This window comes from Thalassophryne amazonica, chromosome 15, assembly GCF_902500255.1.
Source record: "Thalassophryne amazonica chromosome 15, fThaAma1.1, whole genome shotgun sequence".
Classification (NCBI taxonomy): Eukaryota; Metazoa; Chordata; class Actinopteri; order Batrachoidiformes; family Batrachoididae; genus Thalassophryne; species Thalassophryne amazonica.
Genome location: NC_047117.1, coordinates 40,566,986 through 40,591,324, shown reverse-complemented (window position 1 = coordinate 40,591,324; position 24,339 = coordinate 40,566,986). Strand labels below are relative to the sequence as shown.

Sequence of the window (24,339 nt, the reverse complement as noted above, 5' to 3'; positions counted from 1 at the left end):
TGCGCCTGTTAATCTTTAGAAAGAAACGGCAATTCTATAAGCAGAAACAGTGTATAAAAAAGAGAGAGCGAGTACATCCTGTAAGGTGGTTGTAATGTTCATCATTTGTTAAAAATAAAAGAAGGCAAAAAAAAAAAAAAAAAGGAGAATGTGACGCCTGGTCATCCATTTGAGAAGGTACAGCTAAGTTCCTACAGAAGTCCCTTGGTGGATTTTCTGTTCCAGGTGTATTTCTCACCCTGAACCAGAAGTTGAAAGAGTCACAGCGCCTCATTCATTCACATTTATCACATGCATCAGCTGATTCTTCAGCAGTCGAGCGCAGTAAAAATAAATCTCAGGATCCACCAAGACAAAAATGAAAAGTCAGTGGTACACTGACAAATCATGTTGGAAGGTCTTGAAATGTTCCTGATGTGGGCCAAATTAAGAAATATCTTTAAAATGTAAAGAAACACAAACAGTTAATAATAAGTTATTTAAAGTTGAGTATTTTCTTGTAGTGATAGCAGTAACAGTTAAAACACTGTGGTCTGAACAGCACAGAGAATCCACATGATAACAATTGTAAATGAATATTATACAATCAAAATGTACATTTTTATGCTTTTCATCATGTTAATAAGAGGCTGCAGCAACTCCCTGGCACGCAAAGGATTGTGGGATATCTCAACTGGGCGAATACTGCCATGAACACTGCCAACTGGCCAGGATGTTAAAGACCAAACTTCACTTTCCCCCAGAATGACATGAACAGGAAACAATAGCAGGTCACACAACCTAAGCTTCCTTCTGGCATGTTTACATAAAACAAACACAATAACATTGTCTATAAACCCAGAGAATATATTCACAAGAGCTTTAGGCACAATATACAAAGTTTAATGCTGTTGTCTGGGTGCAGCGGTTAAAGTGCAGCCTCATCAGAGTGTCTCAGTGCATTTCTCCTGTTGTGAAACTTTACCCATAATGCACTGCAGCATGTGTGTCCAAACACTAAAACCTTCAAAATTAGTGCATTACTTTAAAACTAAAACATATAGCTGAAATTTTCACTTTATTAAATGCCAGATGTGATATTAATTTAAAAAAACTTGTCTGGGATTAGTTTGGTTAAAATTTTAACGATAATTTAAAACTGTATGCCTGTTGATGACTTGTGTGATATGCCGGCCAGTCTGTATCATGTAAAATGAAATTATCTTTTTCATCTCTCGCTTCCTTTCTCTCCTGTAACCAGCTCTCTTCTGCCTGCAGAGGATAGAGCTGTCTGTCTGCTACAAAACATTTAACAGGCAGGTACTAAAGTGTTTGATTTCAGACTTCACAACTGTTTTAACTGTTAAGCTTTATTCATTTTGCATAAATATGTTAGTGGTCTAAAAATTATCAGACCAAAATTTATCGGAAGCTAATTTGGTCCGCTGATGGTTTCAAAGTTATCTGAAAAGGTAATCCAATAATGAAAACTAGGGCTGCAGCTATTGATTATTTTAGTAATCGAGTATTCTATCAATTATTCTGGCAATCTAATTGGAGAAAAAGTACTTTTGCGTTTTTAAACATCATCAATAGTCTACTAAGCAATCGCACAATATTGCTGCGCCAATGTGTTGACATTTTGCTGAAATGGTGATGGGATGTGGCTTTGTTTTGTTTTCTCGAACTTGTACCATTTTTTGTAAACTTTTGTAAACAAACTTTTGTAACCATTTTTAAGTTATATATAAAATATATATACGAGGTCTGTCTTTTTATTTTTTTCAAAAAACATATGGATTTGAATCACGTGTGATTGCATCAGCCAAGCTTGAACCTTCGTGCGAATGCGTGAGTTTTTTCACGCCTGTCGATTGCGTCATTCGCCTGTGAGCAGGCTTTGTGTGAGAAGTGGTCCACCCCTCTCGTTGGATTTTTATTATGAATAAATGTCTGAATGATTTGGAGCTTTGCTGCATCAATTTTTTCCAGAAACTGTGAGAGACCTCCAGGTGGTAACCATTCAGAAAATTCAAATGGCTTTGAGGGACGATTTTATGGGGATTACACAGATTAAGGAGTGCTCCAGCCGGTTTAAAGACCGCCCACAGCTGCTGAGAGCACGCCGCACTCCGAGCGCCGATCGACAGGCTCAAACCCTGCTGAAACTGTTGTATGGCTGGGGGGCCTGGCTGCCTTTTTGTTTCTGTCTTTTGTTTTTCCTTCCAGGTGGCTTGCATTTGGGACTGAGTGGCTGTGTTGCTGAGGTTATCAGGACCTCACCCTGATCACCTGCGGCTCGTCAGGACTCACAGCTGAGGTGCATCTATATGGATTGGAACATGGTGGCATTTAAGACTGGAGTATACAGTGTGTATTTGCCAGAGACTGGACCTTGTGACCAGACGGGTGAGATCGTCGTCTCGGGAGCCATCTCATCATCAGTGGATGCAGAGAACGTCCAGGGTTTGATGCACGGTCTGTGAAAGAGGAGGGGGTGAGGTCTCACGCTCGTCAGCACACTTCCTGAGGTACGTTAGATTTTTTTGCAAATGACGCAACCGACAGGCGTGAAAAAACTCACGCATGCGCACGAAGGTTCAAGCTTGGCTGATGCAATCACACGTGATTCAAATCCATATGGTTTTTGAAAAAAAAATAAAAAGGTCGGATACTTTTCTAACAGACCTTGTAAATATATATATATATATATATATATATATATATAATATAAAAATAAAGGTTGGTGGACTGGGTCCCTGTGTTTTTTTTTTTTTTTTTTTTTTTTTTTTTTAAATCCCTCTTTCTCTGAGAATCAGCAGATGTATTGTAGCTGGAGATTGAACATGTAAGCCTCGCAGTCAGTTTTTTATTTTATTTTATTTGTATTTTAGTTACAGTGTTGTGAAGCGTTGTGTGTTGCCCAGAATGTGAAAAAAAATTAAAAATACATGCCACCCACGGGATTTGCACCTGCACTTCCCAAACGCTTTGATTACCAGCCAGAAACTTTACCACTGAGCCACATCTCTGTCCTTGAAAAGATACGGGAAGTTGCCTGAAATCAAGGAGGACATTGACGTAATAAAAAAAATAAAAACCACACACCATATCAAAACACCTCATTTTATTGAATCCCTCTCATCATGTGGGCAATTATGATTCGTCGATGACCCATGATCACAGACGTACAGTCATGAAATGACATGAATGAGAAGCAGTGTGCTCTTATCATGTCCACATCTGCTGGCGGTTTGTCTAGCCGGCCCCGCGCGTGTGTCCTGCACATGAATTCCAAAAACAATTTGAAATGTGGACTCATCAGACCACAGCACACTTCCACTTTGCGTCTGTCCATTTCAAATGAGTTCGGGCCCAGAGAAGGCAGCGGCTTTCTGGATGATGTTGATGCATGGCTTTCGCTTTGCTTGGTAGAGTTTTAACTTGCACTTGTAGATGTAGCGACGAACTGTGTTAACTGACAATGGTTTTCTGAAGTGTTCCTGAGCCCACATGGTAAGATCCTTTACACAATATCAGGTTTTACTGTAGTGCCGCCTGACGGATCGAAGGTCATGGGCATTCAGTGTTGGTTTTCGGCCTTGCCGCTTGCATGTAGAAAGTTCTCCAGATTCTCTGAATCTTCTGATTATATTATGGACTGTAGATTATGGAATCCCTAAATTCCTTGCAATTGAACATTGAGAAATATTGTTCTTAAACTGTTGGTCTATTTTTCACGCAATTGTTCACAAAGTGTTGATCCTTGCCCCATATTTGCTTGTGAATGGCTGTGCCTTTTGGGGATGCTCCTTTTATACCTAATCATGACACGCACGTTTCCAATGAACCTGTTCACTTGTGGAATGTTCCAAACAGGTGTTCTTTGAGCATTCATCAACTTTCCCAGTCTTTTGTTGCCACTCTCCCAACTTTTTTGAAATGTGTTGCAGACATCATTTCAAAATGAGCAAATATTTCCACACAAACAATAAAGTCTATCAGTTTGAGCATTAAATATCTTGTCTTTGTGGTGTCCTTCTGTCCTGTGCACCAACTGTTATATGGCTGGGGGGGGCCTGGCTGCCGGTTTGTTTCTGTCTTTTGGTTTTCCTCCCAGGTGGCGTGCGTTTGGGACTGAGTGGCTGTGTTGCTGAGGCTGTCAGGACCTCACCCTGATCACCTGCGACTCGTCAGGACTCACAGCTGTGGTGCATCTGGATGGATTGGAACATGTTGGCATTTAAGACTGGAGTGCACAGTGTGTATTTGCCAGAGACTCGACCTTGTGACCAGACGGGTGAGATCGTCGTCTTGGGAGCCATCTCATCAGCAGCGGATGCTGAGAACGTCCAGGTTTGATGCACAGTCTGTGAAAGAGGAGGGGGTGAGGTTTCACGCTCGTCAGCACACTTCCTGAGGTACGTTAGATTTTGTGACTAACAGTTATACAGTCAGTAAATGTGGTGTCCCTCACACCTTATTGTATTGAGCTGTTTGTTAGTCATGTATCAGCTTTCACTGCAGTGGAGTTTTGTGAACTGATTGTTCCATGCCTGCAGGTTGGGAAGCTGATCAGTAATCAAGCCAGGAAGTGTTTGCTGTTTATACACCTTTAAGTGTTCTGTGTGTAGAGTGTGGACTCACATAATGGTTCCTTCTTTCACAGACTCGGTTGTTGCGGCCACCTGGGGGGTGTCGGCGGGGTCCTTGGGTCCGAAACAGCTTCTGGCTCCGGACCGTTAGCGCTGCTGGGAGCGCACCACGCCAGGCTGCACCTTTTGTTATTATATTATCACTGTTATGTATTAAATTCAGTTAGCCTTTGAACCGTGCTCTGCTTATTTCATACTGGGTCCTTCAAACGCTGGTCGGTTCTCCGAGCTGCGTCCGACACATAACACCAACAGCATTTCCTATACATTCGTTTTGTGAATTCTTCTATCATTTATGTCTGTAGCACGGCCCAAGCAGAGGGTCAGCCCTTTGAGTCTGGTCTGCTTGAGGTTTCTTCCTCAGAGGGAGTTTTCCCTTACCACTGCTGCTCTGGGGGTTAGTAAGGTTTGACCTTACTTTTGTGAAGCACGTTGAGGCAACTCTGTGATTTGGCACTATACAAATGAAAATAAATTGAAATTGTGTATTCAATTGAATACACAACTTCAATTGTGTATTCAATTGAATACACAATTGAATACACAGTTGAGGATTTGTAAATCATTGTATCTTCATTGGAATTGGGGTTGTATATAAACATGTCATTAATGACATTTTCTGAAAATAGGTAACATTTATGCCATTGTATCATAACAAAACAATATGACACATCTCCAGCAGCACTCTCTGAGAGCTCATGTTTCATGTGTTTGATGTTGTGTGGGAGCTGAATGCTTTGTATTTACTCCTTTGTATTTACCATGACATCTGTTTTTATCTGTTTTAAAGGACAGTGTTGCAGTGTCTATGTTCGTCTAATTTTCTTTTGTTTGTGCCTATACAATCTGTACAGGTGATCTTCCACTACCGCACCAGCTTGTGTGATGGCATGGTGCTGGATGACTCCAGAACCATGGGAGGGCAGAGCAAACCTATGGAGCTAATTCTAGGAAAGAAATTTAAATTGGCTGTGTGGGAGAGGTTGGTCATCACCATGAGACAAGGTGAAATTGCAGAATTTACCTGTGACACCAAGGTTAGTTGAAGTGTCTCATGTTATATATTTAAGCAAATGCTGACAGATGAATCTGTGATTTCTGTTGTACTGAGAGCCACACATTACGTTACTGTTTTGGAGAAAATATACAAATATGACTAAGAAGAAACCACTTCTGTCAATGTTATTACACTTTTGTGCTTTTCCAGTTTGGGTTTGTCATCCTTGTTTGATATGTAGTACAAACTGCCTCATGGCAAATCTGTTTTACACTTACAATCACTCAACATTCATTTCTGTAAGACTTCACAGCAGCCAGATTGTGTCCAAAGTTTTTTACAGTGAATACAGAGATAAGAATTCACAAAAATAAAACAAACATACAATAGAGTTAAAAACACATAAAAAAACATGTCACAACACCATTAGGTATTGAAACCCACTTAAAATGAATAAGTCTTGACGTTTGATTGAGAAAGTGCTTGGTCAGAAGTAGTGCAAAAATTATGCAGTAACTTATTCCACAGTTGGGGCCACCTACCGCTTTTTTGCAATATTGCAACATATGTAAACATGTTTTTTTGCACCAGGCCATCACTTCGATGTACACCAAACTTTGAAAGTCCAATCTATGGCCCCTTAAGAACTTAAGTTATTGAATGAGCTTGATAGGCATCTTTAAAGGGCTTTGAGAGGGGTTAAGAAGTGGACTTGCTGCTGCTTCTTCTTCTTCTTCTTCTTGCGTATGAGTGTTGTAAAGCTCATCCAACAATGTTGGCCAGGTGTTGAAGCCATCTCTCGATATCGTCATCTATGGTTGTAAGGTTGTGATGGGTTGGGGGGGGGGGGGGCAAAGATCTTACATTCACCGAGTAGGTGAGCCGCGGTCTGGGCCTCCTCTCCGCACTCGCACAAAGCCGATGGTTTCAGCCCCCATCGAACTATATCTCCACCAAAATGACCCACTCCGGCTCTGACATGATTTAAGGTTACTCACAGGCTACGGGGGAGGAAAGAACCTGAGAGTGCGATAGTGCTGCTTCCGAAAAGCAGCAAAGCAGTGAACCAACAATTTCAGCTTGGGACTCTGACGAGGGCGGTCGCATCTCCTCCACTCTCCCTTATCTCTATTCTCTGCTTTGACCTTCAAGTCCCTACTTCACCACACTGTGAATTCCTCAAATTATTTTGGATTCTGGATCTATTGGACTACTATTGGATTAACCATGGAATTGATCAGCTGGTCTCTGAACGCTATTGACACCATTTTTTCTACAAGAAGGTCAAGACCAGGACCTGCGGGCTATGTTCTCGACTCCTGGAGTTCCTGGCGTGTGGCATGCTTGGCGCCTTTCTCTGTTGAGGACGTTGAGGATTTATTAATTTTTGGTCTTATGGTAGCAGGGCTGATACGTTTTGGCTTATGTGCTGCCCTGATCTACCGGAAAATTGACAAGACTGCGGCATCAAGAACCACGGCCCCTCGCTTGTCCGTCATGATTAACGAGGTTGGCAAGGCAGTGCATTCTCAGACTGCGATGACTCTTGAACTCAGATGCAAATTGGATGACATCTTGGAGCAGATGCGTGCCTTGCAGTTGAAGTTGAAGATTTCGGAGGCCGGTGAATATTCTTAATTCATAATTGGGAATATTCTTAGTTCAAGTGGAACTGTTAAAAAGTGTTTTTCACTGCTCAAACCATAACATTACAGGCTTATCAAGCCTGAAAGTCAAATTGCCCGACTGTTTTCCTCCAGAGGAATTTTTCGGCCTGGGGATCATTTTGCTGTTTCTTATCTCAACTCACAAAGACAATAAATTGCTTTTCACAGGACTGAAGCATGCTCCATTCCCTCCCCCCACCCCTTCCTATCCCCCATCAACACTTCCCACACCGGTGCCTGCTCATGTCACTCCTTTCCCTTCTGCGGGGGCGGTGCAGTTTTACCTGCAGCCCCCGTTCTTCCCCCTAAGCTGACGGCGGCGCATCTCAGGATTGCTGCGTGGCCTTCACCCACTTGCCTCAATTCAGATAACGGACTTCTTCAGACTTAGTGCACATAAACAATGTCAAATGTGTATGTGCTGTCTTTAATTCTGATGTGTGCCATTATTACGGTAAACAAGTAATAACTGTGGACTAATTGCTGTCTGAGGTAACTGGAGTGTAAACATAATTTCTCCACTGTGAGATCAATAAAGTATATCTCATCTCATGCAGTGGGTCGGAGCACTGCATCATTGGTTCAAGCTTCAAGTTGATTACAGAGCCGCTGCAGGGTCTGCAACCACGTGTGTTGCCATGGTCGGCAATGCATGTGGTTGCCGGCGGCCGCTCCAGGCACTTAAGGTATAGCGTGCATGCACAAACGTACTGCCTCATGCAGTCAACTCGAACCTTGTTCAGAAGGAAATCCAAGAACACTGGGTTTCGTGCTTTTACTCAGGGACATGTGTCACAGCTCTGTGGATCAAACTTGTTCTGATATCAATGTGTTGAATTTTTTTTTTTTTTCTTGTGCAGCCCTGCTGGTGTGTGCTCTGATTTCTGTTAGTTTATCATTCTTCCTGTGACTGCGGCGCTGCAGCCATTGTTCACGCGCAACGTCCGTGAGTGGACATGGAGATTTCCTCTGTGAGGAGTATACTGGATGTGGACATGTCCTGTCACTGGCAATCGGTCTGTGAGCAGGACTTAATGGACTCTATTTAATACAATCATGAGAGAACTTGAGGAGGTGAACGCGAGGAGCTGCAATGGGCTTTTTTTCTTTCTTTCAATTGTTCACGTGTGCTTTTTGAGCGGTATAGTTTTACTGAATATATTCTCTGGGTTTAAGATAAGACTTTATTGATCTCACACTGGAGAAATTCACGTGTTACGTCAGCTCTTAAAAAACATACAGGTGGGTGCAAGTAGAGGAAAATGTGCATCAAACAGCATGTGCAAGAATAAGCAATAATAATAATACTTCAAGAAATCAGGAAAAATAATTGTGGCAGTCAGTAACGGTTATGTTTTTAGACCAAGCAGAGGGAAAAAATATAGACTCACTCAATTCTGAGGAATAAATTATGGAATCACCCTGTAAATTTTCATTCCCAAAACTAACACCTGCATCAAATCAGATCTGCTCGTTAGTCTGCATCTAAAAAGGAGTGATCACACCTTGGAGAGCTGTTGCACCAAGTGGACTGATATGAATCATGGCTCCAACACGAGAGATGTCAATTGAAACAAAGGAGAGGATTATCAAACTCTTAAGAGGGTAAATCATCACACAATGTTGCAGAAGATGTTGGTTGTTCACAGTCAGCTGTGTCTAAACTCTGGACCAAATACAAACAACATGGGAAGGTTGTTAAAGGCAAACATACTGGTAGACCAAGGAAGACATCAAAGCGTCAAGACAGAAAACTTAAAGTAATATGTCTCAAAAATCGAAAATGCACAACAAAACAAATGAGGAACGAATGGGAGGAAACTGGAGTCAACGTCTGTGACCGAACTGTAAGAAACCGCCTAAAGGAAATGGGATTTACATACAGAAAAGCTAAACGAAAGCCATCATTAACAACTAAACAGAAAAAACAACGTTACAATGGGCTAAGGAAAAGCAATCATGGACTGTGGATGACTGGATGAAAGTCATATTCAGTGATGAATCTCGAATCTGCATTGGGCAAGGTGATGATGCTGGAACTTTTGTTTGGTGCTGTTCCAATGAGATTTATAAAGATGACTGCCTGAAGAGAACATGTAAATTTCCACAGTCATTGATGATATGGGGCTGCATGTCAGGTAAAGGCACTGGGGAGCTGGCTGTCATTACATCATCAATAAATGCACAAGTTTATGTTGATATTTTGGACACTTTTCTTATCCCATCAATTGAAAGGATGTTTGGGGATGATGAAATCATTTTTCAAGATGATAATGTATCTTGCCATAGAGCAAAAACTGTGAAAACATTCCTTGCAAAAAGACACACATGTATTCAACCTCCTGCTGAAATGCATCTGCTGAATCACAGAGAAACAGGGATTAAAAAAAAAAAAAATTAATAATAATAAAAAAAATCACATAGGAATCCAATCCACCATCCTTAAAAAACAACAACAAAAAAAACAACTCAAAATGGTTACATTTTACAAGTTGGGGGAAACAAAAAAGAACCGAAAGCCACATCCCATTGCCATTTCAGCAAAATGTCAAGACTTTGGCACAGGGACATTGTGCCATTGCTTAGGGAGAGCCCTGGACTATTGATGTTTAAAAACGCAAAAGTACTTTTTATCCGATTACTCGAATAATCGATAGAATACTATCCTACTACTATAGGATTTACAGAAAATGTGCAATAATTCTTTAAACAAAATTAGGCCGGTGCATAAATCTATTTATTAGATCCTCCTTTTGCAGAAATAACAGCCTCTAAACACTTCCTATAGCTTCCAGTGAGAGTCTAGATTGTGGTTGAAGGTATTTTTGACCATTCTTCTTTACAGAACATCCCTGTTTGCAAGTACTTTGGACAGAATTTTAGCATCTGATGGAATAAGGGAAATCAGACGATAGTTCTTACAGTAGGATCTTTCTCCATTTTAAGGACCAGTGTTACCAAAGCTTTTGATAGAGTAACTGGTAATTTCCCTTTTATGAATGCTTTATTATACAAGCTGAATAACAGGTGTTGGTTCAGTGGCATAACATTTACAAAAAATCAGATGTAAATCCGTGTGTGTGTGTGTGTGTGTGTGTGTGTGTGTGTGAATGGCTTTAATATTTGAAATGATCTGAACTGTTTGCATGACTGCAGCTCACAGCCAGTCAGTGGACAGCATCAATGGACGTATTTTGACTTATGAGTAACTTAGAAGAAATGTGTGTTAACAATTGCATAAGTTATGGCCCACATATGTGGGATGTATGAGACATACGCGGGCATGCGTCAAAAATATTACGCATGCTCAAAATGTTTTTGACATACTCGCTGTATTACGACCAGTGGTGGGTACAGTTCAGCTAATCCGATAGCAGATAATTATTGAAGCTAATGTTTTTGCTATCAGATTAGCTTTTCAGATAAGTTTTGAAACCGTCATCAGACCAATTATCTTCCCATAAATTTAGTTCCGATAACTTTCAGTCTGATAACATTTCCTTTGCTGGTAAAGTTTAACGGTCAAAAACGTTTGTAAACCCTAAAATCAAACATTTTAGTCTGTTGTGTGTTTCTAGCCAAGAAGCAGACTGGCTGCCTGTCGCTTGCTTATGACATCATCATTAAGCGCAAAACGTGATTGGCCGGTCGATGCAGGGAGCATTGTGGGTAGTGTAGTTCACGTTTACTTTGCACGTTACAGTGACTTGTCCACTCAGCACAAAAACAAAACAGACTAATTTTAACATTATTTTATTTCTTTGTGGCTGTAATTTAATCGCCAAGAGTCAATGGGGGAGAGGAGCTCTCATGGCGCAGCTGTGTGTACAGAGGGAGGGACTTTTCTTCACGCGTAGACATTGTTTTGGATTTAAAACGTGGATTATTTATTCAGATAAATCTCACTGAAACTAACAGGTAAGAATTTATATTTACTACGTGTATTTTACTCTGCCAGTCAATGCATTAATGGATGTATTTCAGTTGTTTAAGCGGCAGGGTTCAAAGCTTGCAAAAAAAGCAGCAGTTTAGCTTGTACATGACGGTGTATCTAATATGGAGATAAACTGTCACAGTTTATCTCCGTGGTTGTGTGTTACTGCTTTTGAAAGATGATGACAGTGTTTGGGATTTTATTTTTTTATTTATTCATTTTTCGTGTGTTCTTTCTGTTTGTGATCCTTGAATTTACCCAGAAGCCCCTGCAGCGCTTAAAGTGACACTGGTTTATCAGAAGCCGACAGTGTAATCTGATGTGGCTGCATCCAAATCAGTACTAATAGTTATCGATTATCGGTTTTCTGTAATAAAGATAATTTTTTTTTAGCAGTTTATCAGTTTATCGCCATAAAAGATAACTTTTCAGTTATCTGATTAATGGGTATCGAAGCTAAATTTTTGGTTAGCTGTGCCCACCACTGATTACAACACATCAGCGTGCATCAACATGCCCTTATACAAAATTTACCCATAAATTATTAGACAGTGTACGGTTACAGTTACGATCAGCATACGCTGGCTAAATCATTAAGGTGTGGTAGGGGTATTATAGGCCTTTCACATTGCAAGTGTTGATGGCGTTAGATGATTTGCAGTCTCAAAAGCATTATTTTCAATGAGATGGTTGCTGTCATGTCAAAAACTGAGCTAAAGCGATGCTTCGCTGGGAGCGCGTGTTTCTGCTTGTCGTCAAGCTTCTGCAGCCAAACTTCAACCCAATCCAGCTGTCACCGCTGTGCATTATGGCGTAGCTTCATGCTGTCCAATAGAAATAAGGCATCAGGCCAAAATACGGAAGACAACAGTGCAGAAACGTGTCACAGCACTGCTCATTTATACACAGCAGTTTTCTGAAGAAAATCCTTGCAAAGTTTTTATTTTAACCTCAAAATTTATTTCTGATTACTGTTAAAAAAAAAAAAGTTTTTTACATTAGGACACTTGTAATTCAAATACTAAAAAATAAAAGATTCTTTAGAAACCTTTCTTCGTCTGTAAATTAAAACCGTAACTTACTTGTTGTTTCAGATGAGATGATTTCTTAATTAACATACTTGGACATTTATTTTTAGACAAATAAAATAGCATGGAAATGAATGTGTACATTTTTGCGCATGGTAAATTATTCATGCCTGCATTTCAACCAGAAAGAGACACAGTAAATAAATACAAATGTTTATTATAAATGCAACAGAAGATAATTCTGATAATTCAAATTTTAGCTTTCTGTTAATAGGTGTTAACATCCCACAGCTTTGGCTAGATTCTACATTATAATAAACATAGCTCACCCATCCTCTACACAGTTTCCCTGATTCTTCAGTAGAGAGGTGAATCTCCTGTAGAAACACTATGTCAAATTGCTGTGATTTCAGAATAGCAAGTACTTTTTTCCTCTGAATTGGATGTCCCAGGCCATTCACATTCCAGATGCGCAAATTGTCCATTTTTGCAGTCATAAACAGATTTTAAGGTGTACGTGACATGATGTGTAATTTTTTTTTTTTTTTAGTATTTAAGAGTAAAATGAAACAACAGTTTTTGAAATTTATCCTTTCGTCGCACGCAGTTACTGAAGAGATAAATATTTGGATTTTTAACTGCGCGCCACTAGAAACCAGGAACTTCGTGGCTGGTCCCGACATTGGAGAAGGAGGAAGTGGCATCACCGCCGGAACCATGATCTTAATAGCCCCATTAATTAATGGATTTTTACAGGCTACTGACAACCCCATTTCCACCGAGTGGTTTGGGTCGGAGCGGCACCGTGTTTTTGGTGTCAGAATGGTTAATTATTGCCCGCAGAATCCTTTTGATTGGCATTTGGAACACTTTTATATTGGCAACCGCGCGCACACAGTGTTGTGTGGATTCTCCACTCCACATGGAGGCAAAACTGAGTATTTTCAGATTATTTTATTTGATTGTTTTATGGAATAATTTCATTGCGTGCAGACTGGGACGTTATAAGCAGATGAGGAACTAGGAGTCTTTCAATTTGCAGCGCAAAGCGGCTCGTTAACAGCGAGACTCGATCCATCAGCCGCAGGGCTGCCACGACTAGTCACGACTACGTAAACTACTGAAACCATTGAGTCATTTGCTTTGAACCTTGAACCAATGAAGCAGTGCTTCGATCCACTGCTTCGTTGGATCTTTGCTTTGCTCCTCTTCAGAAGCGGCAACTTTGTTTCTTATCTGCTTTCAAAGCCATTAAAATACGTCGATCATGTGTCACTTTTCTGCAGGTTAAAGTGACAAACTGGGACTCCTGTCTTGTTGTGAGAAAGAAACAAGAATCGTCCTCCGTTCCGTTGCTCCAAATGCTGCGCTACCAAGTCAAGTTAGAAAGATAGTCCACCCAGAATTAATAACTTCAAAGTGAATCGCTGTTTAAATCAAATGACACCTCTTTCCAAATGTTGTAATACAAACAATAAACTGCAGTTGATGAAACAGTTTTTTTCCTCCCAAAATGAGATGTCCCTCGCTGACGTGCAGCAGCCCAAGACTGTATGGCTGCAGACCTGCAGACTCCAGCAGCCAGCTGAGCTCAGCTCAGACATATGGAGTGACATCCATGCTGTTAATGTCTGAAAGGAAATGCTTTTGACAAAAACTACAGATTTTTTTTTTCTATGTCCCGAGATCAAGGATCCACCATGTAGAGTTGATTTATGTCCAGAGATCAAGGATCCAGTGATCAGTTTCATATTTATTTACTTTAAGACTCAATAAAATGTTGTTGACATAGAAAACCTGTAAAGCCTACTTGTAGCACACAGAAAATTCACAGGAGGTATTGATAAGTGGAATCGATAATGGCATCAATATTGATAGAATTCGATAAGCTGCAGTTTACGTATGATCCGACTAGTCGACTAATCGCAAAAATAATCGTTGACTAGTCGACTATCATAATAGTCATTTGTGGCAACTCTAATCAGCCGCAATAATGAATTACAGCAGGTGTTGTAACCTGGCACCAAACTCCCGTGTGACAAATGGACTTTTTTTTCAACCAGGACAGAAGGAATTAAATTATTTTCAGATGTCATTTTGTAAAGGTGGTCTCACTGAAACAGACAGGTAAGACATTATTTACTCCTTGTGTGAATGGTTTTAATACTTAATAATAATGTGTTATGCTACTAACATACAGTACATTAACTATATTCAAGAAGGAAACTATTTATTTTTAAAATACAGTGAGGAAAATAAGCATTTGAACACCCTGCGATTTTGCAAGTTCTCCCACTTAGAAATCATGGAGGGGTCTGAAATTTTCATCTTAGGTGCATGTCCACTGTGAGAGACATAATCTTAAAAAAAAAAAAAAAAATCTGGAAATCACAGTGTTTTTTTTTTTATTTTTTATTTTTTAAATAATTTATTTGTATGTTACTGCTGCAAATAAGTATTTGAACACCTGTGAAAATCAATGTTAATATTTGGTACAGTAACCTTTGTTTCCAATTACAGAGGTCAAATGTTTCCTGTAGTTTTTCACCAGGTTTTCACACACTGCAGCAGGGATTTTGGGCCACTCCTCCATACAGATCTTCTTTAGATCTTTCAGGTTTGGATTTTCAGCTCCCTCCAAACATTTTCTATTGAGTTCAGGTCTCGAGACTGGCCAGGCCACTCCAGGACCTTGAAATGCTTCTTACGGAGCCCCTCCTTAGTTGCCCTGGCTGTGTGTTTGGGGTCATTGTCATGCTGGAAGACCCAGCCATGACCCATCTTCAATGCTCTTACTGAGGGAAGGAGATTGTTTGCCAAAATCTTGCAATACATGACCCCATCCATCCTCCCTTCAATACGGTGCAGTCATCCTGTCCCTTTTGCAGAAGAGCACCCCCAGAGTATGATGTTTCCACCCCCATGCTTCACAGCTGGGATGGTTTTCTTGGGGTTGTTCTCATCCTCTAAACATGGTAAGTGGAGTTGATTCCAAAAAGCTCTATTTTGGTCTCATCTGACCACATGACCTTCTCCCATGCCTCCTCTGGATCATCCAGATGGTCACTGGTGAACTTCAAACAGAGATTGACAGTCATCTTGTGTTTCTTCCACTTACTAATAAATAAACATAACACTTGTTGTCTTCTACCAAGCTGCTTGGCCGTTGTCCTGTAGTCCATCCCAGTATTGTGCAGGTCTACAGTTTGTCCCTGGTGTCCTTAGACAGCTCTTTGGTCTTGGCTATGGTGGACAGATTGGAGTGTGATTGATTGAGTGTGTGAACAGGTGTCTTTTATACAGGTAACAAGTTCAAACAGGTGCAGTTATTACAGGTAAAGAGTGCAGAATAAGAAACAGAAACATTAACAGGTCTGTGTGAGCCATAATTCTTGCTGGTTAGTAGGTGTTCAAATACTTATTTGCAGCAGTAACATACAAATAAATTATTAAAAAATCATACAATGTGATTTCTGGATTTTTTTTTTTTTTTTTAGATTATGTCTCTCACAGCGGACATGCACCTAAGATGAAAATTTCAGACCCCCTACATGATTTCTAAGTGGGAGAACTTGCAAAATCGCCGGGTGTTCAAATACTTATTTTCTTCACTGTAGCTGATATTTTCAGTCCCTCATGTCATTTTTCATATTTGAAATGTATGCAAATGTTTAAGGAAAAGTACATAAAAAAAATCTATACTTCCTCATCTCTTTTTTCTGATGTCACAGATAGTAAAACTTTTGTTTTTAATCATTTGATTACAACCAAAGAGCTGGCAACACCCCCCCCCCCCCCCCCAAAAAAAACCCAAAACAAAACAGTTTATCATCGCCACCGGCATGCCGAAATCGGAATCGAAAAACAAAAATGTCCGAAAACAGCTCCACCGCAATGTTTACAATTGATTTGGGCTCGAATCAGCAGGTGTCAGTTCCAGTGATGACACAGCAACATTATGGCCGCAGCTGAGGACTGATCAGTCACTTGTCATGAAGTTGCTGCTCTTTGTTTATTTGTCCTTTTGTTTTGTCATTGTTAATATTCATGTTTAAAGTGTAGATGACACCAAAAATGTGCACAAATAATCACTAAAAATGATGAAATTTTGATATTTTAAAAACAATAAAACTCGATAAGTGCGCAGGCTTGAGACAGCTGTTGTCTGAAGCCTGCGCACTTATCGAAACAAAACAAAAGGACAAATAAGCAAAGAGCAGCAACTTCATGACAAGTGACTGATCCCATCCTGACTGACTGCATCTTAATCACTTTTATATACTCATAACATTTTGAGGAGGTCCCTGCAAATAAAATGAGTGAATCAAAATCCCTGTCCATTGGTCACAGTGTCTCAGTGTCATTGTGACCATTTACCTCCTTCGGGATGCCGTGGCTCATAACTGTAAATAATGTCCAAAACACACTTTCTTTTGGTCCTGATCATTACCAAAGTGTCTTCACCCCTAGATATCCCAGATATAGTCCATTGTTTTTTTTCAGAACCTCAAAGTGCTTCTGGATCCCGCTGTGGTCGAACCTCAGGACAGCCGGGGAGAGTAGGTCAAACTTCACGTTGCGCTCCCACAGGGTTTGCTTGCACTCCTTGAATTTATCCCATTTCGTCTTCATGGCTTGTGAGAAGTGGGGGTTACACTGATAAAAATTTCTCCCCTGATTTACTTAAAAAAAAAAAAAATTAAGACAACTTTTTGCATAAGAGTATTATGTAGCTGAAGCAAGGCTAACCTTTGTATGAACTACTTCATTCTTTTACTTAAAGCAATGCATTTTTTAAGTAAAGTCAACTTAGACTTACCCTTAAAACTTTATCTTTACTTGTAAAATTCAGTTAAAATAATTCAAATTTGAGTTATCTTACAGGCAAGCTCAAGCTGACGTTACTTGCATTATGCATTTACTACATTAAAAAAACGAAGTAGTTCATACAAAGATAATGCTTGCCTTATCTACATAGCAGTCTTATTCAAAAAGTTGTCTTAACTTTCTGATGTAGATCAAGCACATTTTTTCAGTAAAATGTAAATATAAAATGTTAAGAACAAGTTTTTATTCATGATTTTTGTGTTAAGCTGATTCATGAAATACTCAAATTTAACATCATTTAGTATCTGTCCCACAGATTCTGAATGATTTTTAAGATAAAAAAAATAGCTGCAGGCAGGGAAAACTCATCAACTCACTAAAATAGACAATGTTTATTGTCTGTATGTCATGTGCTTACAACAAATCCTGACAATTAACAATGTGCTGCATTGGAGCCAAGATTTCTGAATTAAAAAAACCTTGACCTTGAGATCATGAACCTTAGAGGACTTTTTCTTCCTTTGTATCCTCCAGCTCTAGAAAGATCTTCTGAAAAACCTCAAGGGTATATTTCAGTCTTTTAGGGTAGCTTAGTTCCACACAAAATATATAAGGCCCATAAGGGCATGTGCAACACTGGAAATATCAAAAAGGACCTCTGCACTTTCAATGGCTATCTCTGTTTGCTTATCAAACCTGCATCCTGGGTTTTGCTGACCACAAAAGACGTTGAGGACAAATGTAGATAGAGCCTCTTGGACAGCCACAGCATCATCATCATCATCAATCTGAAATAAACCAGAGGAAATAAAATAAGATACCTGCTGGTATGAGCCAACTGACTTTAATGCTTATAAGACCTCTTTAAAACCACTGAAGACACTCTTGAATTGAATTTAGGATGCAAATTTAAATTAATTTCATGAAATGAGAGTTGGCTGCATATACAGCATTATTAATTAACCATTAAACATCTATGAAATATGTACAATGATATGTTTTGACGACTGATATGATCTGTTTGATGCAAATTCAGAATCAGCTGTTAGGACTTACAGAGCAGATACAGTAAACAAGTGGCTGAAAGAAAATAAGAAAACTTTTTTCCACTTAAATAAATTAAGTCCATCATTTTTGATCTCTTACATTCAACATGATGGCTGTAGTGTGATGTGAAATGTCCATAAATTCCTTTGGGATAATTCAGGGTAAAACAACAGCAGAGCAAGAGAAAAAATATAATTACATTACATCACAAAGTTAAACCTGAAGTACAGTAGAATGAAAATGTGGGGTACACCAAAGGAAACTGAACTGATATGGCTCATAGTCTTGGAAATTGTCTTAAACAGAAATATGAGCAGGTTTTGAACCAGTTTTTCCTTATAGCCTTGGATGCTTGTTTTCATTGAGATCTTTGCAAATGCCTGATGAGAAACCAGAATTTGATTACGTGCATCCATTTTAGGGCAGCACGGAGGCTTAGTGTTTAGCACTGATGCCTCACAGCAAGAAGGTCATGGGTTCGATTCTGTCAGATCCCGCTTTATATAAGACCAGCTCTCCGTCTCTGGGGTCCGACCTTCGTGTCTCCGCGGGTATTACCCGGCGGGGCTGCACAAAGGCTGTTTAAGCTGGTGGCGAGGAGATTCGTCTAGCCGCTCACTGCCTCCATCCGGACGTCCACCCCGCTGACGCTGATCTCGCACCCCGGTCGAATAGCCTCCTTCTGGAACCAGGATACGAGCCGGCCACGCCCGTTAACGGCAGCTCTCCTCTTATGGATCAGGGCTCTTGGAATGTTGCTAGATTTTAAATTTAGTGACTCGTACAGCGAGTCCCCAGGATGCGTTAATTTCGTTAAAAACCAGACTAACCTTTTAGAGCACTTTTTGATGTTATACACCCAAAAAACTTTAACTTTTACACCTTAAGAAGAATCAATAAATCCAATGTCCGAGCCTTAACACTTTAACTGCATGCTTGGAAATTTATTGCAGGTTTTGCAAGTGCTGACAACATAATCAAAATCGGTTATATGATGATAATTTCACAACAGTAATTCAAATATAATCAGAATAATGATTGGCAGAGATTTTTGTTTTTGATTCAATAATGCTATCTGATCTTACTCTGACTGGACTGGATTAATTTCTCAACAAATTTTCTAGGAGTGAGGGAAGGAGGTTTTTTGATGTTAAAATCCCCAGTTCGATGAACTTGGTCTCCTCTTCATCAGCTTTTAGTTGTTAGCTGACCACGATCCTTGTGATGTTGTAATCCTTCAGGAAATAATCCACATAAGAGTTTATATCCTTCAGGAAATAAATCCACATAAGAGTTTATTCCTTCTTCAATCAACCAAAAGTTGATCTAATCCATTCTGGAAAGATGTGATGCTCCATGAGAGAGAAAACGTTGAAACTTCCCCACTCAGACTTAAGGCCAGTGATTATTCTCCAATGCTCTGCTACTCCGTGACTGGACGGCCTGAGTGGGAGTTGAAAACTCTCTCAAATAATCTCTTATGTCTCCAATCCTCTCGCTCCTCGATTCCAATTGCAGCTCACAAGATGGTCAAGTCTTGTGATCTCCTCGTAGCAGCGGAGAAGTGACAACAGCACCTCTCCCTGGAAGAATAACCCCGTTTCCTGTTGTTGTACAGTTTTTATACGAAAACTCTTGTTGTTGATGAAGTGATCTTGGTTACCATGGGGATGATGATGAGTCCAAACCTCCTCCCTTACCCCCTTCTTTTACTGGAAGCCATCTGGAGAACATTTCCTGACTGACGATAACTGATGTCCCGATTGTCAGTAAATCTATTGCGCAGGTTTCCTGTTTTTCTGTTTAACACATCTTTTCCGAGAACTCATGCTTCCTAAATCATGTTACATCAATCACATTTAATCATATTTAATCATTTCATTTCAACTCTTTTTCACATAAAAACAATTCATATGATCATATACAACATTTTCATTCATTATTATTCATCTCATATCTTATTACATCTTAATGTTCTGAACAGTTGTTTTTCTCCTCAGCCCTTCTGGCCTCGCTTGCGACATCATTAACTTCCTTTTTTGTCTCTGCCTCTGCACAAAAACAACTTCTTTCAGTTCCTCTTTTCTCTGTATCTGCACCCTTTATGAAAAACAACACTTTAATCATTCATTTCACTTATTTGTAACATACATTTTCTAATCAACTCTTACTGTTATTACATTAATAGTTCATTTAATCATACTTGTCATGTTTGAATCATTCTTAGATATTACTTTTAACACATTAATACTTCATTTGATCATACTTTGTCATTTTAAAATCATCTTAGATATATTCCATCGTCTTCACCACTGAGTTCATCCCGTGGGCCTCTCCATCTGCAATGGAAAAGTCCGGTATGACCTCAGTCACTCCAGGAAAGTACCAAACACTGTTCAGTATTCCAACAACGTGTGTATTAATCCAATGGCACGTATTATATTCCAAGATGAAAACAAGCTGAAAGCAAGCTTAAAGTCATCTTTCTTGACACCCCCTCCATGACTTGAAGCTCTGCTGACCTCTTTATACTTCCATAAAAACATCCCCGTCGTCATCGATAGGGTGAAGGGTGAGCACTTCTTTCTCATCCACCATCGGAGACAGAACAGGAGGCGCTGGAGTTGAACGACACTCGTCCAGCACCACGTACTCCTCCTCGCCCATCTGTAGATTGCTGTCGCCGTCAGAAGGCTGCTCCTCCATCTGCGATGCTTGTGATGGTAAATCCGATGAAGATGGTGTCGCCTCATATTCCTGAGATGATAATCCATCATGGAACGATGGTGCACATGGTGAAGCGGGGGTTACAGGTGTATAACACGGGGTAACTGGTGTATTCGCTCGTGGTGGTGATGTATCCTTCGATTGAGGTGAAGCTGCAGCGTGAATATCCTCAGGCTCGGGCTGTTGAAGGTGGTCCTCCAGGAACACCTGCGTAAGGGCCTCCAAACACCAGTTTATATCCTCGGTCTGCACTCCAACCTCCACAGTGTGCTGTGGAGATGAACGTGGAACTGGTGGTAGTGAAGGACCAATGGCCACAATCCAGCCATCGGCAAGATGAGATGTGGAAAATCTTATTCCCGTAGGGTACATCCACATTTTGGAAAACACAGGGCAATATGTATATCCTTCTGAAGACACTATAGTGTCAGCTCGTATTTGATCAACCACAAAGGAATGCCAAATCACGGTTGCCTCAGCCTCAATTTTCAGGTATGTTGCTGTTGGTACCTGGGGCACAAAAGATGTATCCTTCCGTCCCATTATTCCTCGCGCCACTTGGACAGCGAAGCTGTTGCTGTAACACGTCGGGCACCACAGAGTCGGTGTTACCTCCCAGAGGTAGATCACTTGTTCCAGGGTGGCTTGACAATTAATACATCTTATATCCCCCTACAGTGTAAGAGGAAACATTAGTCTTTTAATAATTATATTGCAAGCAAGCAAAAGAGTTTGTCGGGATTATTCAGATGCACGCCAGAGCTGCCTCATGATCACCGTAGGAGATTGGGATGGTGATGACGTTACCATTCCCGTAGTAGCTGAAGAAGCTGTACACGGGAAGCAAGCATCATAGGTCATAAACCATAACAGCAGGAGTAGTTGACTAACCATAGACAGCCAGTATAAGGATGATAATATTCCCCATCCTAAGGCCCAAATTATGATTAGTCCAAGTTTGTAGAGCCAGGGTTTCTTGCGTTGTACGGCTCCAGTTAACGTAGCTATGTACGCCAATAGGGTCAGGACCATCACAGCTTCGCACACAATGTCAGCTATTACTGCCGGGGCGTAAAAGATCGCTATCATATCTATCACCATCCAAATTGTAATCGATGTGTACTGCCATATTCCCCAACAGTCAAACTGGAGATTAAAGCGACCGAGGACGTGGGTGATGAATAAAGACAACCCTAAGTCACTCTGACCGTAGTGCAGATTGATGATCGCCAATCTGACACATCCATGTAGTAGCGTTACTATTCGTAGTGGTTATCATAAGTCCCAATGGCCGACACAGCAGTATAGCAGCCAAATTAACAGTAGTGCAATAAATTCCACTCTACTCACTTTGAAGATGGTGTCACTTATGCCGCCAGTATTGTTGGACATTGTGCTCTCTTATTCTTTTTACTTATCTTCTTAAGTTGGTGTGCTGTTATGTAGATGCTTCTTCCTCCTTCGCTCCCCCATGGCAGAATGAACAGGGCGTGTCTCGGCGTCGAGCTTTATAGGTTCCATAGCTCCTCCCCTAACGGAGGAGGGGCTCCGTTTCACTGCGTTGTGTGCTCCTCCCACACAAGCGCAGGGCGGCTGCGAAACTTCCTTTTAGCAAAACATATCCAATTACTGCAGCAATAATTAATCCTATTATGGTTAACAGATAGGGCCAAAGATATCCAAATAAATGTCCAATCCAACCAGTCACTACTTCGAGACCTTCTTTGATGACTTCTCCAGTCTCTGCAGCGAAAGTGGTGATGGCTTCTCCAGCGACTATTTGCGTTCTTTCCCACCAAGAACATTCATGCCGACTTCTTCCTTCTCCACAGCTGAGCCAATGTTCTGCAGGCGATTCACATGTACCATTATTGTAAATCCGATTGGGCCCCAACCATTCGTAACCAACAATTTCTTGCCCTTCACACAGACTTTTCTTGAAAGAATATCCTTCTTCAAGCATTTTCACAGGATCTCCAACAAATGGCACTATGTGACCTAGGATTTGCCTCCTTTTCGACATTCCATGTCCCAGGACAGCCTTGGCACAGCCAACGTTGGGTGGAAAAGCTCTTATCCATTCGCCCGCACGGTTCTTCTCCCAAACTGTTTGATGGCCATAAGTGTCATACTCGCTGTCATAGTAAGCATCACAATATCCCTCCCAGCCAGGAACATTTCTACAATTTTGACGGGCAAGATTTATTGTGCATGTAGTGTTAAGCTCATTACAAATCATTTTCCATGGCCGTGGCGTAACATAAGGATCTGGTCTCCAGAGTAAACCAGACCAAGTATCTCTGTCTCTGGAGTAGACCGTGGCGATGTATTGATATCTAACCCAATAATTATCACTTTGATCTAAACAGGGGAACACCCAATCTTCAATCTCAGATTTCTCCATTCCCCACCAGGTAAGGTCCTCACTACGCTTAAGTCCTTCCTTCCAGGCTTGAAGGGTCCCCTTAATGGTTGGAATCTGTAATAACTTCGTACAGTTATATACCCATCTTAGCCAATTGTCTATCTTAATTTGGTCTATGGGACATCGGGGGGATTTACCAGAACTTGCAGCCAAACTACTATGGTATTCTGTCTCATGTAAGCTTACATAAATTTTATGCGCCACGCATTGATCAATTTTGTCAAAATCATCCTGAGGTACTGACCTTAGCTCATCAGGTTTTGGTAGTTTTTGCACTTAAAAATTTGCTTTATATGGACCTTTCAAACTATGCCCAGTCCACATGTATCCCTTTGGAAAATTCCCCTCGAAGTGTCTCAGCGAAACGCTCCAGACCCACGGAAAGGTGTCGTTAAGCCATTCATCATGTTTTGCTTCTTGTATTTGTCTCCAAACAATCCTGTCTATCAAATCAGTAACTGGTGTAAGCACCATGTAATTTTGAGATTTACATCCAATAGGTCGATTCCAATAACATCTATCTAATTTTGCTATTTTTTCTTTTACACAATAATCATTAAGCTCCTTCCATCTCTTTCTAACTTCATTATCATTAATTTTAACTTTTGGTTCTAATACTCGCTGTGTATCTTGTGTTGGCGATGCAGGGAGTAGGTTAGTTCCTCTCTGTGTTGGGGATATCTTTGTGGATCCCACCGATCCTTCTGGTGAGATGACGGTAGGTTTGGAGTATAATATTCCTGCTCCTATGTCGGTAAAGTTGTTCAACGGAGGGATTATTGTAGATGTAGTATCCACTTTCGGCACTCTGCTGCGGGTGTTGTCACAGGTGAGGTTGTAATTTCCCCAATGTTTCCAAGTAGGCATTATCATTCTGCAAACATCATGTCTTGGTAATGCTGGAAAAACAGCTTCTTTTTCCCAATATCCTGCTCGATAGCCCAGTAGTACTCTGCATCCCCATGAGCAATACCAGGCTGGCTCGCCAGGTTCAGGTCTTATCCAAGTGCAGCCTACTTCTCTTCGCTCTTTTTGTTTTAACCGTAAGATGGT

At 40.5% G+C, this 24,339-nt stretch overlaps 1 protein-coding gene across 2 annotated transcripts in view; it reads left to right on the top strand.

Moving 5' to 3' along the window:
- Nucleotides 1–24,339, top strand: part of aip (aryl hydrocarbon receptor interacting protein) — an 89,512-nt gene that overhangs the window by 5,689 nt on the left and 59,484 nt on the right. For both annotated transcript variants that reach the window (XM_034188410.1, XM_034188409.1), the window contains exon 2: nt 5,489–5,671. In XM_034188410.1, the coding sequence (XP_034044301.1) occupies nt 5,489–5,671 (183 nt within the window). The remainder of the gene's footprint in view (nt 1–5,488; nt 5,672–24,339) is intronic.